A 17,169-nucleotide genomic window follows, 5' to 3' on the forward strand; every position below is an offset into this window, starting at 1 on the left:
TGGTTCCATTCCAGGCTGTATCACAGCGGTCTGAGACACTGCATCTCTACAGTACCTGGTTCCATTCCAGGCTGTATCACAGCGGTCTGAGACACTGCATCTCTACAGTAACTGGTTCCATTGCAGGCTGTATCACAGTGGTCTGAGACACTGCATCTCTACAGTACCTGGTTCCATTCCAGGCTGTATCACAGCGGTCTGAGAACACTGCATCTCTACAGTAACTGGTTCCATTCCAGGCTGTATCACAGTGGTCTGAGACACTGCATCTCTACAGTACCTGGTTCCATTCCAGGCTGTATCACAGCGGTCTAAGACACTGCATCTCAGTGCTAGAGGCGTCACTACAGACACCCTGGTTCGATTCCAGGCTGTATCACAACCGGCCATGATTGGGAGTCCCATTGGGCGGCGCACAATTGGCCCAGCGTCATCCGGGTTTGGCAGGTGTAGGCCGTCATTGTTCTTAACTGACTTGCCTAGTTAAATAAAAGGTTAAATACAAAAAATAACAAAATACACATTCACTCATCAAGTCTCCTCTTTTATTTATTTAGGCACATTGAGCTCGGGGATGGAACAACTGTTGAAGTGCCTACATAATTACACATATTATTTATCAATAGTGGGAATATGAATTAAGATATGCAACATCATTTTGTATATATAGTGTATGCAAGATTACCCCTTAAAATGAGTGGATTCAGCTATTTCATCTGGTTAGCACTGACTCACAAAACTACCTCAAACTTCCCCCATACTGGACACAGACACATAAAAATGGAATCCAGTAGTTCATCTGACTCTGGTAAGGTAGATAAAGGGCCTCATTGTCAAAATCATAAAGTATCCCTTTAATGACTTGTATACGCTCACAACATTCTGTAGTTGGGATACGCACACCATTCCAACACAGAAAAGCTACCTTTTAACATACTTAATTACCATTTTTTGGAAAACGATTTCACTCATATTGTAATTAATTATACGTCATAGAAATCTGGGAAAGCCATTTATATTTTAAAATTAAAATAAATCATACAAATGTATTTTTGAGTCCACTTTCTATAATTAGATTTCATGTAGCATAAACAAAAACACATTCTCAGTCAAAAATATGAGACAATTGTGGGAGGACAATGTGTGTTTTCTGATGAATTTTAAGTCCATGTGAGGTACTATATCTCTTTCCACACTGGGAGCATTGGTAAGGCTTCTCCCCTGTGTGTGTTACCTCATGGAGTTTCAGGTCCCCTAACTGCATAAATATCTTTCCACATCGGAGGCACTGATAACTTTTCTCTACGATGTGGATTCTTTCATGCTCTTTAAGTTGTTGAAACCACGTAAATGTAATTCCACAGTGGGAGCAGTGGAAAGGCTTCTCCATTGTGTGTCTTTGCTCATGTTCTTTCAGGTTCCATAAATTCCTAAAACTCTTTTCACAATGAGAACAGTGGAAAGCTTTTTCCACAGAGTGTGTCCCCTCATGTCTTTTCAAGGACCCCGATGAGAAAAAATTCCTTTTACACTGTGAGCAGTGGTAAGGCTTCTCTCCTGTGTGTGTCCTCTCATGTGATTTCAGGTCCCCCCGTTGGGTAAAACTTCTTTCACACTGGGAGCAGTGGTAAGGCTTAGAGTGTATTTTTTCATGTTTTTTCATATATTCTGATGAATTAAACTTCTTTCCACACTGAATGCATTGGTAGGGTCTCTCCTTTGTGTGTGTCCTCTCATGTCGTTTCAGGTTCCCAAACAAGCTAAAACTCTTTCCACACTGAGAGCAGTGTCGTCGTCGTTCTGGTTTGGACGTCTCTGGGTCTGGTTCCCCTGAAGCACTCTTCAAGCTGTCACAGTGAGAGTCTGTGTCTGGTCTCTCCCCTGCTGAAGACAAACAGAGTTTAGTTAAACAGAGAGACCTGAATGAAACCTCCCCATAATAACACTGTCTTCCTATGAGGTTTAATGTAGACTAGAGCTTGTCATCACAGAGTGGCTGTAGTGCTTTGTAGACCAATAAAAACACTATCAAACTTAGTGTTGTTATGCATATATTATACCTAATGGATAATAGACTAGTCAGTATAGGATATATGTATTAGACCTAACGGATAAATAGACTAGTCAGTATAGGATACATGTATTAGACCTAATGGATAAATAGACTAGTCAGTATAGGATACATATATTAGACCTAATGGATAATAGACTAGTCAGTATAGGATACATATATTAGACCTAATGGATAAATAGACTAGTCAGTATAGGATACATGTATTAGACCTAATGGATAATAGACTAGTCAGTATAGGATACATGTATTAGACCTAATGGATAAATAGACTAGTCAGTATAGGATACATGTATTAGACCTAATGGATAAATAGACTAGTCAGTATAGGATACATGTATTAGACCTAATGGATAAATAGACTAGTCAGTATAGGATACATGTATTAGACCTAATGGATAATAGACTAGTCAGTATAGGATACATATATTAGACCTAATGGATAAATAGACTAGTCAGTATAGGATACATATATTAGACCTAATGGATAAATAGACTAGTCAGTATAGGATACATGTATTAGACCTAATGGATAATAGACTAGTCAGTATAGGATACATGTATTAGACCTAATGGATAATAGACTAGTCAGTATAGGATACATGTATTAGACCTAATGGATAATAGACTAGTCAGTATAGGATACATGTATTAGACCTAATGGATAATAGACTAGTCAGTATAGGATACATGTATTAGACCTAATGGATAATAGACTAGTCAGTATAGGATACATGTATTAGACCTAATGGATAAATAGACTAGTCAGTATAGGATACATGTATTAGACCTAATGGATAATAGACTAGTCAGTATAGGATACATGTATTAGACCTAATGGATAAATAGACTAGTCAGTATAGGATACATGTATTAGACCTAATGGATAATTATACTAGTCAGTATAGGATACATATTAATGACAATTTTAAAAGCGTCTATGAAAATCTATATAAATCTGAATTAAACAACCATTGGACTGATCCTACGGCCTTATTAGACTCAATACCCCTGAAGCAACTATCAGCAGACCAAAAATTATCATCCCCCCCCCCAAAAAAAAAAATATTAGACACTTTTAAAACATTCACGTGGAGAAAAGCACCAGGTATGAACTGCTTTGCCATAGAATTGTATTTAACATTCTACATTCTAACATTCTAACCCTATTTACTCAGATGAACACACATGCATCTTAATTCAACGCAACTAAAATATAAACGCAACATGTAGTGTTGGTCCCATGTTTCATGAGCTAAAAATAAAAAGAGCCCAGAAATGTTCCATACGCACAAAAAGCTTATTTCTCTCAAATGTCGCGCACAAATTGGTTTCATCCCTGTTAGTGAGCATTTCTACTTTGCCAAAATAATCCATCCACCTCACAGGTGTGATGGGGACAATAAAAAGCTACTCTAAAATGTGCAGTTTTGTCACAACACAATACCACAAATGTCTGAAGTTTTGAGGGGGAGTGGAATTGGCATGCTTACTGCAGGAATATCCACCAGAGCTGTTACCAGAGAATTGAGTGTTCATTTCTCTACCATAAGCCACCTCCAACATAGTTGTAGAGAACTTGGCAGTACGTCCAACAGGCCTCACAACCACAGACCACGTGTTTGACGTCATTTGGGCGAGTGGTTAGATGATGTCAACGTTGTGAACAGAGGGCCCCATGGTGGCGTTGGGGTTATGGTATGGGCAGGCATAAGCTACAGACAACGAACAAAAACTGAATTTTATCGATGGCAATTTGAATGCATGAAAATGCACAGCTCAATGTCGCAAGGATCTATACACAATTCCTGGAAACTGAAAATGTCCCAGTTCTTCCATGGCATGCATACTCACCCAGAACATCACCCAGTTTTACTTCACATTATTGTGCTGCTATTTTTATTGACTTGGCCAAAGCTTTTGATACGGTAGACCATTCCCTTCTTGTGGGCCGGCAAAGGAGCATTGGTATCTCTGCTAACTACCTCTCTCAAATAGTGCAGTGTATAAAGTCAGAAAATCTGCTGTCTCAGCCACTGCCTGTCACCAAGGAAGTACCCCAAGGCTCAATCCTAGGCCTCATGCTCTTCTCAATTAACATCAACAACATAGCTCAGGCAGTTGGAAGCTCTCTCATCCATTTATATGCAGATGATACAGTCTTATACTCAGCTGGCCCCTCCCCGGATGTTGGGTTAAATGCTCTACAACAAAGCTTTCTTAGTGTCCAACAAGCTTTCTCTACACTTAACCTTGTTCTGAACACCTCCAAAACAAAGGTCATGTGGTTTGGTAAGAAGAATGCCCCTCTTCCCACAGGTGTTATTACTACCTGTGAGGGTTTAGAGCTTGAAGTAGTCACCTCATACAAGTACTTGGGAGTATGGCTAGACGGTGCACTGTCCTTCTCTCAGCACATATCAAAGCTGCAGGCTAAAGTTAAATCTCGACTTGGTTTCCTCTATCGTAATCGTTCCTCTTTCACCCCAGCTGCCAAACTAACCCTGATTCAGATGACCATCCTACCCATGTTAGATTACGGAGCCATAATTTATAGATCGTCAGGAAGGATGCTCTCAAGCGGCTAGATGTTCTTTACCATTTGGCCATCAGATTTGCCACCAATGCTCCTTATAGGACACATCACTGCACTCTATGCGCCTCTGTAAACTGGTCATCTCTGTATACCCGTCGCAAGACCCACTGGTTGATGCTTATTTATAAAATCCTCTTAGGCCTCCCTCCCCCCTATCTGAGATATCTACTGCAGCCCTCATCCTCCACATACAACACCCGTTCTGCCAGTCACATTCTGGTAAAGGTCCCCAAAGCACACACATCCCTGGGACGCTCCTCTTTTCAGTTCGCTGCAGCTAGCGACTGGAACAAGCTGCAACAAACACTCAAACTGGACAGTTTTATCTCAATCTCTTCATTCAAAGACTCAGTCATGGACGCTCTTACTGACACTTGTGGCTGCTTTGTGTGATGTATTGTTGTCTCTACCTCCTTGACCTTTGTGCTGTTGACTGTGCCCAATAATGTTTGTACCATGTTTTGTGCTGCTACCATGTTGTGTTGCCATGTGTTGCTGCCTTGCTATGTTGTTGTTTTAGGTCTCTCTTTATGTAGTGTCTCTCTTGTTGTGATGTGTGTTTTGTCCTATTTATATTGTATTTATTTTAATCCCAGCCCCCGTCCCCGCAGGAGGCATTTTGCCTTTTGGTAGGCCGTCATTGTCAATAAGAATTTGTTCTTAACCTGTTATGCAAGGGGACAGGATTTTCACGTCCGGATGAAAAGCATGCCCAGACTAAACTGCCTGCTACTCAGGCCCAGAAGCTAGGTTATGCATATTATTAGTAGATTTGGATGGAAAACACTCTGAAGTTTCTAAAACTGTTTGAATGATGTCTGTGAGTATAACAGAACTCATATGGCAGGCGAAAACCTGAGAAAATCCAACCAGGAAGTGAGAAATCTGAGGTTTGTAGTTTTTCAAGTGATTGCCTATACAATATACAGTGTAAATGGGGTCAGATTGCACTTCCTGCGGCTTCCACTAGATGTCAACAGTCTTTAGAAAGTTGTTTCAGGCTTCTATTGTGAAAGGGGAGAGAATAAGACCACTCACAGTAAGTGCCTCAGCTGAAAGCTATGAGTTGTTTATCACGCGCAGCCGTGAGCACGAGCTCCGTTCCCTTTCCTTTCTAATGACAAAGGAATTGTCCAGTTGTCCAGTTGGAATATTATTGATATATTTATGATAAAAACATCCTAAAGATTGATTATATACATCGTTTGACATGTTTCTATGAACTGTAATTTTTTAACTTTTCGTCTGGACTTAGTGTCCGCGCTTTGTGCATTTGGATTAGTGAACTAAACGCGCAAACAAAAAGGAAGTATTTGGACATAAAGATGAACTTTATTGAACAAAACAAACATTTATTGTGGAACTGGGTTTCCTGGGAGTGCATTCCGATGAAGATCATCAAAGGTAAGTGAATATTTATAACGCTATTTCTGACTTTTGTTGACTCCACAATTTGGCGGGTATCTGTATGGTTTGTTTTGGTGGCTGAGCGTTGTACTCAGATTATCACATGGTGTGCTTTCACCGTAAAGCTTTTTTGATCTAATCCTATGTATAACACTTGTATCTTTCATCAAAGTTTATGATGAGTATTTCTGTAAATTGACGTGGCTCTCTGCAAATTCACCGGATGTTTTGAAGGCAAAACATTACTGAACATAACGCGCCAATGTAAACTGAGATTTTGGGATATAAATATGAACTTTATCGAAGAAAACATACATGTATTGTGTAACATGAAGTCCTATGAGTGTCATCTGATGAAGATCAAAGGTTAGTGATTAATTTTCTCTATTTCTGCTTTTTGTGACTCCTCTCTTTGGCTGGAAAATGGCTGTGTTTTTTTGTGACTAGGCGCTGACCTAACATAATCATATGGTATGCTTTCGCCGTAAAGCCTTTTTGAAATCGGACACTGTGGTTGGATTAACAAGAAGTTTATCTTTAAAATGGTGTATAATACTTGTATGTTTGAGGAATTTTAATTATGAGATTTCTGTTGTATGAATTTGGCGCCCTGCAATTTCACTGGCTGTTGTCAAATCGATCCCGTTAACGGGATTTGAGCCAAAAGAAGTTAACTGACTTGCCTAGTTAAATAAAGGTTAAATAAATAAATAAAATAAAAATAAAGTTAATTTCTTTGCAGTTTTACTTTAGTTCCTTATTGCAAACAGGATGGATGTTTTGGAATATTTGTATTCTGTACAGGCTTCCTACTTTAACTCTGTCAATTAGGTTAGTTTTGTGGAGTAACTACAATGTTGTTGATCCATCCTCAGTTTTTTCCCCATCACAGCCATTAACCTGTTATGGCTAGGGGGCAGTATTTTCACGGCTGGATAAAAAACGTACCCGATTTAATCTGGTTACTACTCCTGCCCAGTAACTAGAATATGCATATAATTATTGGCTTTGGATAGAAAACACTCCAAAGTTTCTAAAACTGTTTGAATGGTGTCTGTGAGTATAACAGAACTCAAATGGCAGGTCAAAACCTGAGAGATTCCTTTACAGGAATCCTGTCTGTCTGACCATTTCTTGAACTTCTTTGCCATCTCTATCTTTTACAAAGGATCTCTGCTCTAACGTGACACTTCCTACGTCTTCCATGGGCGCTCAGAGCCCGGGAAAAACCTGAATGTCGTCATCCCAGCCCCAGGCTGAAACACATTATCGCCTTTCTCAAGTGGCCGATCAAGGGACTGTGGGCTTAGGCGCGTGCCCTGGCCGCCCCCGTCTTTGTGATTTTTCCTCTGTTTGCCGAAAAGGAGATTCCCGGTCGGAATATTATTGCTTTTTTACGAGATAAATTGCATAAAAATTGATTTTAAACAGCGGTTGACATGCTTCGAAGTACGGTAATGGAATATTTAGAATTTTTTTGTCACGAATTGCGCCATGCGCGCGAGCCTGATTTACCATTTCGGATAGTTTCTGGAACGCACGAACAAAACGCCGCTATTCGGATATAACGATGGATTATTTGGGACCAAACCAACATTTGTTATTGAAGTAGCAGTCCTGGGAGTGCATTCTGACGAAGACAACAAAAGGTAATCAAACTTTTATAATAGTAAATCTGATTTTGGTGAAGGCTAAACTTGCCGGGTGTCTAAATAGCTAGCCCGTGATGGCTGGGCTATGTACTTAGAATATTGCAAAATGTGCTTTCACCAAAAAGCTATTTTAAAATCGGACATATCGAGTGCATAGAGGAGTTCTGTATCTATAATTCTTAAAATAATTGTTATGCTTTTTGTGAACGTTTATCGTGAGTAATTTAGTAAATTGTTAGTAAATTCCCCGGAAGTTTGCTAGTTCTGAACGTCACATGCTAATGTAAAAAGCTGTTTTTTGATATAAATATGAACTTGATTGAACAAAACATGCATGTATTGTATAACATAATGTCCTAGGTGTGTCATCTGATGAAGATCATCAAAGGTTAGTGCTGCATTTAGCTGTCTTCTGGGTTTTTGTGACATTATATGCTAGCTTGAAAAATGGGTGTCTGATTATTTCTGGCTGGGTACTCTGCTGACATAATCTAATGTTTTGCTTTCGCTGTAAAGCCTTTTTGAAATCGGACAGTGTGGTTAGATAAAGGAGAGTCTTGTCTTTAAAATGCTGTGAAATAGTCATATGTTTGAAAAATTGAAGTTTTTGTATTTTTGAGGAATTTGTAATTCGCGCCACGCCTATCATTGGATATTGGAGCAGGTGTTCCGCTAGCGGAACATCTAGATGTAAGAGGTTAAACTCTGTAACTGTTTTAAAGCGGGTTTTTTTGTTGTCAAAATGCCTGGAACATAAAATAAATGTTATTAACCTGTTCCCATGCTCTTAAAATAACAGTTCTGTTCCGGAACAGTATAGATCACATTTGTTCTCAGTTCTTGTGCCTCTAAACATTTCGTAAAAGCCTGCACACCCAGTAGCTCTCCCGGAGGATGGTTGGCCTCTCTGAACTAACACTAGAGGTCCACCGATTAATCGGAATGGCCGATTAATTAGGGCCGATTTCAAGTATTCATAACAATCGGTAATCGGCATTTTTGGACACCGATCATGCCCGATTACATTGCACTCCACGAGGAGACTGCGTGGCAGGCTGACTACCTGTTATGCGAGTGCAGCAAGGAGCCAAGGTAAGGTGCTAGCTAGCGTTAAACAAATCTTGTAAAAAACAATCAATCTTAACATAATCACTAGTTAACTACACATGGTTGATGATATTACTAGTTTATCTAGCTTGTCCTGCGTTGCATATAATCGATGTGGTGCCTGTTCATTTATCATTGAAACAAAGCCTACTTCGCCAAACGAGTGATTTAACAAGGGCATTTGCGAAAAAAGCACTGTCGTTGCACCAATGTGTACCTAACCATAAACATCAACGCCTTTCTTAAAATCAGTACACAAGTATATATTTTAAACCTGCATATTTAGTTAATATTGCCTGCTAACATGAATTTATTTTAACTAGGGAAATTGTGTCACTTCTCTTGCGTTCTGTGCAACAGAGAGTCAGGGTATATGCAGCAGTTTGGGCCGCCTGGCTCGTTGTGAACTGTGTGAAGACTATTTCTTCCTAACAAAGACAGCCAACTTCACCAAACGGGGATGATTTAACAAAAGTGCATTTGCCAAAAAAGCACAATCGTTGCACGAATGTACCTAACCATAAACATCAATGCCTTTCTTAAAATCAATACACAGAAGTATATATTTTTAAACCTGCATATTTAGTTAAAAGAAATTCATGTTGGCAGGCAATATTAAACTAGGGAAATTGTGTCACTTCTCTTGCATTCATTGCACGCAGAGTCAGGGCAAATGTAACAGTTTGGGCCGCCTGGCTCGTTGCGAACTAATTTTCCAGAATTTTACGTAATTATGACATAACATTGAAGGTTGTGCAATGTAACAGGAATATTTAGACTTAGGGATGCCAACCGTTAGATAAAATACGGAACGGTTCCGTATTTCACTGAAAGAAAGAATAAACGTTTTGTTTTCGAAATGATAGTTTCCGGATTCGACCATATTAATGACCTAGGCTCGTATTTCTGTGTGTTATTATATTATAATGAAGTCTATGATTTGATAGAGCAGTCTGACTGAGCGGTGGTAGGCAGCAGCAGGCTCGTAAGCATTCATTCAAACAGCACTTTACTGCGTTTGCCAGCAGCTCTTCGCAATGCTTCAAGCATTGCACTGTTTATGACTTCAAGCAAATCAACTCCCGAGATTAGGCTGGCTATACTAATGTACCTACTTGAACATCCAATAGTCAAAGGTATATGAAATACAAATGGTATAGAGAGAAATAGTCCTATAATTCCTATAATAACTACAACCTAAAACTTCTTACCTGGGAATATTGAAGACTCATGTTAAAAGGAACCACCAGCTTTCATATGTTCTCATGTTCTGAGCAAGGAACTTAAACGTTAGCTTTTTTACATGGCACATATTGCACTTTTACTTTCTTCTCCAACACTTTGTTTTTGCATTATATAAACCAAATTGAACATGTTTCATTATTTATTTGAGACTAAATTGATTTTATTGATGTATTATATTAAGTTAAAATAAAAGTGTTCATTGTTCATTCAGTATTGTTGTAATTGTCATTATTACAAATATATATATAAAAATCATCCGATTAATCGGTATCGGCTTTTTTGGTCCTCCAATAATCGGTATCGGCGTTGAAAAATCCTAATCGGTCGACCTCTAACTAACACACCTGATTGAAGTAGTTTCACCATGGTGGTGTGACCCAGTATCTCTCCTGAACGATGGTTGACCACCCTGCAACATTACAATTACAACCAAATACTTTTGATGTCTTTATAAAATAATTCCCTCACTCAATGAACCAGGGATCAAATTTGTAGGTTAAAACAGGGGCATGCTTACTGCTGGGGAGATCTTGACAGCATTTGAGTTACTTGTCATTTTTACTTAAGTAAAAATATGTTAAAGTAGTACTTTAAGTCATTTTTTGGGAGGAACTGTACTTTACAATTTATATATTTTTTTACAACTTTTACTTTAATGCATTGCTAAAGAAAATAGTGTACTTTTTATGACACCCAAAAGTACTCGTGACATTTTGAATGCTTAGAAAGACGTGAAAACACACTTTTCAAGAGAACAGCCCTGGTCATCTCTATGGCCTCTGATCTGGCGGACTCACTAAACACAAGCGCATCATTTGTAAATGATGTCTGAGTATAGGAGTGTGCCCCTGGCTATCCGTAAATAAAAAATTAAAAACACAAATCTTCCAATCTGGTTTGCTTAATATAAATCAAATCGTATTATTCACAAGCGCCGAATAAAACAGGTGTAGACCTTACAGTGAAATGCTTACTTACAAGTCCCTAGCCAACAATGCAATTTAAAAATTACAAATAAGAATAAGAAATAAAAGTAACAAGTAGTTAAAGAGCAGCAGTAAAATAACAATAGTGAGACTATATACAGTGGGGAACCGGTACAGAGTCAATGTGGAGACTATATACAGTGGGGAACCGGTACAGAGTCAATGTGGAGACTATATACAGTGGGGAACCGGTACAGAGTCAATGTGGAGGCTATATACAGGGGGAACCGGTACAGAGTCAATGTGGAGACTATATACAGTGGGGAACCGGTACAGAGTCAATGTGGAGACTATATACAGTGGGGAACCGCTACAGAGTCAATGTGGAGACTATATACAGGGGGTACTGGTACAGAGTCAATGTGGAGGCTATATACAGGGGGAACCAGTACAGAGTCAATGTGGAGGCTATATACAGGGGGTACCAGTATAGAGTCAATGTGGAGGCTATATACAGGGGGTACTTGTACAGAGTCAATGTGGAGACTATATACAGGGGGTACCAGTACAGAGTCAATGTGGAGGCTATATACAGGGGGTACCAGTATAGAGTCAATGTGTGGGGCCACCGGTTAGTTGATGTAATTGAGGTAATATGTACATGTAGGTAGATTTAATATAAGGAATTTTAAATTATTTATACTTTTACCTTTGATGCTTAAGTATATTTAAAACCAAATACTTTTTGGTTTATTTCACTAGTATTTTTCATTTGAGTCATTTTCATTAAGGTATCTTTTACACAGGTATGGCAATTAGGTGCTTTTTTTCCCCACCTCTGGTTGTCAATTAGGCTTTTCTAGGAATATTTTGGTAACTTGTCAGAATTACATGGCCTGTATTGAATAGAGGAGAAGTCAACGTTGAGTTGTTGAGAGACTGTTTTCCAACCGGAGTAGGCAGCGTTTGGTTTCAACAACTGTGCACCTGTATCGACTGCTGCGTGTCGGCCAATTTGCGGTTAAACACGAGTGCAGGTGGTAAAATTATTTTAGGACAGTGGGGACAAGCAGTTGACATTAATACATGTCAATGTATTGTAAGTAAGCATTGTTGGTTAGGGGCTTGTAAGTAAGCATTTCACTAAGGTCTACACCTGTTGTATTTGACACTAATCGCTAAATAGTTAACTAGATGATTTGAATTGGCTATCTAGTTCCTCTGTTGTCTGACTATTTAAAAAAAAAAACTTGTGCCAGGCAAGCGGACAAAGCGTTAATATCGAAGCCCTGCCTATTTAAAAATATATATATATATATTTAACTAAGCTAGTCAGTCAATAACAAATTCTTATTTACAATGACGGCCTACCGGGGAACAGTGGGTTAACTGCCTTGTTCAGGGGCAGAACGACAGATTTTTACCTTGTCAGTTCGGGGATTAGATCTAGTAACCTTTCGGTTACTGGCCCAACGCTCTAACCACTAGGCTACCTGCCGCCCCAAAAGCCTTCCGCATGCTTCGGTTCGGCTGGCGAACCTAACGAGTGTGCTCACATAGGCTACTCCAATTAATAGTACTTAAAACTGCAATAGTACTGTTTGTCCATCTTGAGACGCCGTAGGCAGTATACGTTTCTTCAAAATGGTCAGAATTAATATAAGATATACTGTTTATACAAAAGTATGTGGACACCACTTCAAATTAGTGAATTTGGCTATTTCTCTGAGTCTCTCTGGATAAGAGCGTCTGCTAAATGACTCAGTACTGTAAGTCTCTCTGGATAAGAGCGTCTGCTAAATGACTCAGTACTATAAGTCTCTCTGGATAAGAGCGTCTGTTAAATGACTCAGTACTATAAGTCTCTCTGGTTAAGAGTGTCTGCTAAATGACTCAAAAGTAAATAGGCCTACCCCTGGGGTACGACAGTTGAACTAAGCTCATTGGGCTTTTATAATTCTCCTAGAATCAATGGCCTGGGCTATTGGCCACAGAATTTAGTTAAACAAAACACGCATGTACCAATGGCCATCTTCTCCTTTAACAACTCATACAGTACTGAACAACATATTCAAGTGTAGAACTTCAGTAGAATGCCCCTTTAAAACCACACATTAGTTCAACAACTGCAGAGCTTGTGTCCCCTGTTTTTAAGACAATACTCACGGATGTTAATCAGATCTTCAGTCTCTTCCTCCTCTCCATCTTCCTCCTCCTCTGTCACTCCCAAAACATCTTCCTCCCCCTCTTTTATTGAGATAGCCTCCTCTTCCTCTTTTTTCACTAAATTCTTTTCCTCTTTCAATGTTATGGCCTCTTCCTCCTTTATCATTCTGAAAGCTTCTACCTCCTCCTCTCCCACTGTGACAGCCTCTATCCCCTCTTCCTCTTTCATTACAAAAGTGTCTTTCTCTTCTTTCACTGTAACATCCTCCTCTTCTTTCAATGTAACAGCCTCCTCTTCCTCCTGTTTTATTCTGAAAGCTTCTTTCTCTCCTTTCACTGTAATATTCTCCTCTTCTTCTTTCACGACAATGTTCAGCCCCAGACCCTCTTTCTCCGTCCAGCAGATATCTTCTTTAGCAGGGGGGCAGTAGCTTAGTGAGCTCATGGTCGGGGATGTTAGCTAGCCTAGTGCTAAAATCAGTATGAATTTAACAAATGTGCTATTTAAGTTAACAAGCAAATTGCATGTAAGTTAAGTAATGTATACGTAAAGAGACTTGTGTTTAAAACACTGAGATTCATATAAACACCAATGGTCGAAAGAGCTTCAATGTTTAGGTTTTATGTTTGCTTGCAAGCTAGCGAGGTGGTTGAATCAGTAGCCGTGTTGTTGTTGAAGAAGCATCACGTCCCGTCCACTAGAATACACGTCACCAAGAAGCATCACCTGAAAGACACATCGCCATCTGCTGACTGGAGTGGGCAACGCAGTTTAATGAAATTAACAATTCTGGCAAACGTCACAAAAAAATAATTGGAAAATAACCAGATATGTTTTCTCTTACTTCTAAGTACCTCTACACAGATGTAGAAGCTGAATATGAATATGTACATAATTAATAAATCATTTTATGGAAAGATCATGTGTTAAACTATTATCTGTTGTTGTTGTTTGTTATGTTTTCACCTCCAGAGTTTTAATCTCGATGAGAGCATTTTATTACTTTACAGGGGCAATCTGCAGTTCAAACAATAACAAGCCGCTACCCCGCCACTGTTTTGGGTTAAAAAAAAAAGGGGTTATAGTTTTAACTAAGCTGTGAGAATATACAGTGTTTTTTTAGAATTACATTGTTTACAAACAACGAGGTATAAACAGGCTTTGATGTTTTGATGGGGTATGACAGTTGAACTAAGCCCATGAGGCATGTATAAGTTATAGTTAGGTTCTGATGGGGTACGACAGTTGAACTAAGCCCATGAGGCATGTATAAGTTATAGTTAGGTTCTGATGGGGTACGGCAGTTGAACTAAGCCCATGAGGCATGTATAAGTTATAGTTAGGTTCTGATGGGGTACGGCAGTTGAACTAAGCCCATGAGGCATGTATAAGTTATAGTTAGGTTCTGATGGGGTACGGCAGTTGAACTAAGCCCATGAGGCATGTATAAGTTATATTCTCCAATAATCCAGGAGTGTATATCATTATTTTAAAAGTTTGAAATTGGATGTAGCAATCCCAGATTGCCCCTTTAAAGCCACACTCTGTAAAATATAAACATACTATTTCCTTAAAATCACACTCTGTAAAATACAAATAATTTGAGTGATCCATCAACACAAATATAAACAATTGAGAAAATAGCAGATTGCGCTTGATTATCTGTAGTGCTCAAGGAATGACATAAGCAAACACACACACACACACCCACACAGGCAGAGTTTGAAAATTATGAATTAGTCACAGAGTGGATACATCAAAACTGATATACTCCATATTCAGTTCATGTTGAAAAAAAAAACATACATGTATTTTTGAGTCCACTTTATACAATTTCATGTCATGTGGCATAAACAGAAAGCGCAATTTCTCAGTTCAAAATATGAGACAAGTGTACAAGCAGTATGTATTTGATGTGATATATTCCTTTACACGCTGGGAGCAGTATGTGTGTTCTCTCATGAACTTTAAGTAGCCTATATTTGAGTTATTCTTCTGGGAAAAGACTGGGCGAGATCGGTTTTGGATGGCCCGGTACCCCAATGTGTGCATAGAGACAGTGAAAGATATAATATGGAAGGGTCAATGCAGATAGTTCATGTAGCCATTTTGTTAGCAGCCTTATTTTTTTGAATGTATTTAAAAATGTTTCACCTTTATTTAACTAGGCTTGTTATGGGTTGGGGATAAAATCTGTTCAGGTGTTGTAACACAATCTCACACTAAATTCGTGCAAATATGTACAAAAAGTATTTCAGCAGATTGTGCGTTTTTGTGCGGCTTAATTAGTGTGAAAAGACACTCATTTTGTGCGACTTCATTCATCGGAAAATACATTTTTTGGGGGGAAAACTTCGGAACAATCTTTTGAAAGTTATTCGAGCAATGCATGATGGGTAACGGGGTTCTACACTGGCATTTTTTGTGTTTCACATTTATTTCTATATAAAAACAAAACAATATTGTTAATCAACCAGGTTGTCACTGAAATAATTCTAATATAATAGTAGTCTTACGTAGATTTTTTTAAAAATGAATGCCAATACTGTTCTCTATGCCTGTTTTATGCTTAATACTTTGGGATTCTGGTACACTTGTAGTTAGAAAGGTCCCCTTTTTTCATGTAGACAACAGTAGGCCTACACAATTTTCTTCATAACGCATTTCATATTTCGTAGAATCTACATTACACAATTTCCTTTATAATTTTTGTCGTGTACGTTACACCATTTCTTTCATAATGCATTTTATACAAGGCTATGTCAAATTTTATGAGGGTTGCCAAATAGGAGAAAGAAATACAGATTTTTGTTTGGTTTTTGGTATCGATGAAGATATGTGATTCGGGAATAGGGATACATTTCGATGATGGGTAATTATAATACACACCACAATACACACCATAATACACACCACAATACACACCATAATACACACACAAACACACATATACAAACACTCACTTTGTTTGTACTCATGGCTTTGGATGGCCCGGTACCCCAATGTGTGCATAGAGACAGTGAAAAATAGAATATGGAAGGGTCAATGCAGATAACACAATGTGTGCCAACTAGACTTTCGTCTGAATAATATTGTATTAAATATTTGTATCAAGTTGTCATGTATTCATTATCTTTAACTGGTTAAATGTTTGTAGTTTGCATGTTTCAGTAATGATTATTAACATGGTTAAATAGTTGTAAATCTATGCTTGATTTAGCTTTTGGTATATTTCGCATTTGTATAAATATTCTGTATTTCCACTGAAGAAAGCAATAAATAATCAAAACACTAGTGTAAATAAATGGACACTCGCTGTGTATAAAATGGAAATTGCTCTCTAAATAAGTGGTGAGAAATTCTCAGTCTGAGGACATTTGGATATGGGGTTTACAGCCCTATACAAGTTCCATTACCTTAATAATAGTTTATTTACAACCTCTGGGGTATAACATGTTGGGCAAAGTGGTATAGGAGAGTCTGACTTACAACCCCTAACTTGAGTTCAGTCTTCCAAGAGAGGGGCCCAGCTTCGTCCTTCATGGCTGGAAAAGGCCTTGATTCTAGGCCGTAGTAAATCCTCCATCCATCTCATTAGATCAGAACAGGAAAGGCCTTGATTCTAGGCCGTAGAAAATCCTCCATCCATCTCATTAGATGGGAACAGGAAAGGCCTTGATTCTAGGCCGTAGTAAATCCTCCATCCATCTCATTAGATGGGAACAGGAAAGGCCTTGATTCTAGGCCGTAGTAAATCCTCCATCCATCTCATTAGATGGGAACAGGAAAGGCCTTGATTCTAGGCCGTAGAAAATCCTCCATCCATCTCATTAGATGGGAACAGGAAAGGCCTTGATTCTAGGCCGTAGTAAATCCTCCATCCATCTCATTAGATGGGAACAGGATGGTCAACAGGATGGTCAACAGTGATTCATATTACTGGTTTGCATCTTTAAAAAGGATAGTTGTGTTTGATCTGCATAACACTCTTACATTAT

At 38.7% G+C, this 17,169-nt stretch overlaps 1 protein-coding gene across 2 annotated transcripts; it reads right to left on the reverse strand.

Moving 5' to 3' along the window:
• Positions 1 to 523: 523 nt before the first annotated feature.
• On the reverse strand, positions 524 to 13,837 carry LOC123725383 (uncharacterized). 2 transcript variants are annotated; one of them, XM_045690567.2, is made up of 2 exons: positions 13,171 to 13,837; positions 524 to 1,881 (listed from the first exon to the last, which is right to left on the reverse strand). In XM_045690567.2, exons 1-2 carry the CDS (start codon positions 13,613 to 13,615, stop codon positions 1,106 to 1,108), a joined length of 1,221 nt encoding a protein of 406 aa, XP_045546523.2. In that variant the 5' UTR covers positions 13,616 to 13,837; the 3' UTR covers positions 524 to 1,105. The 2 variants fall into 2 exon arrangements, with proteins under 2 accessions (XP_045546523.2, XP_045546522.2); XM_045690566.2 differs by having other exon boundaries at positions 524 to 1,884.
• Positions 13,838 to 17,169: the final 3,332 nt, after the last annotated feature.

This window comes from Salmo salar, chromosome 12 (genome assembly GCF_965601325.2).
Source record: "Salmo salar chromosome 12, fSalSal1, whole genome shotgun sequence".
In the NCBI taxonomy this organism is placed as follows: domain Eukaryota; kingdom Metazoa; phylum Chordata; class Actinopteri; order Salmoniformes; family Salmonidae; genus Salmo; species Salmo salar.

Coding starts and splice junctions, on each gene's coding strand:
- LOC123725383 (XM_045690566.2), bottom strand. CDS start 13,615: ATGAGCTCACTAAGCTACTGCCCCCCTGCTAAAGAAGATATCTGCTGG. Junction 1,885..13,170: donor TGAAGATCTGATTAACATCC/GTGAGTATTGTC, acceptor GTTTGTCTTCAG/CAGGGGAGAGACCAGACACA.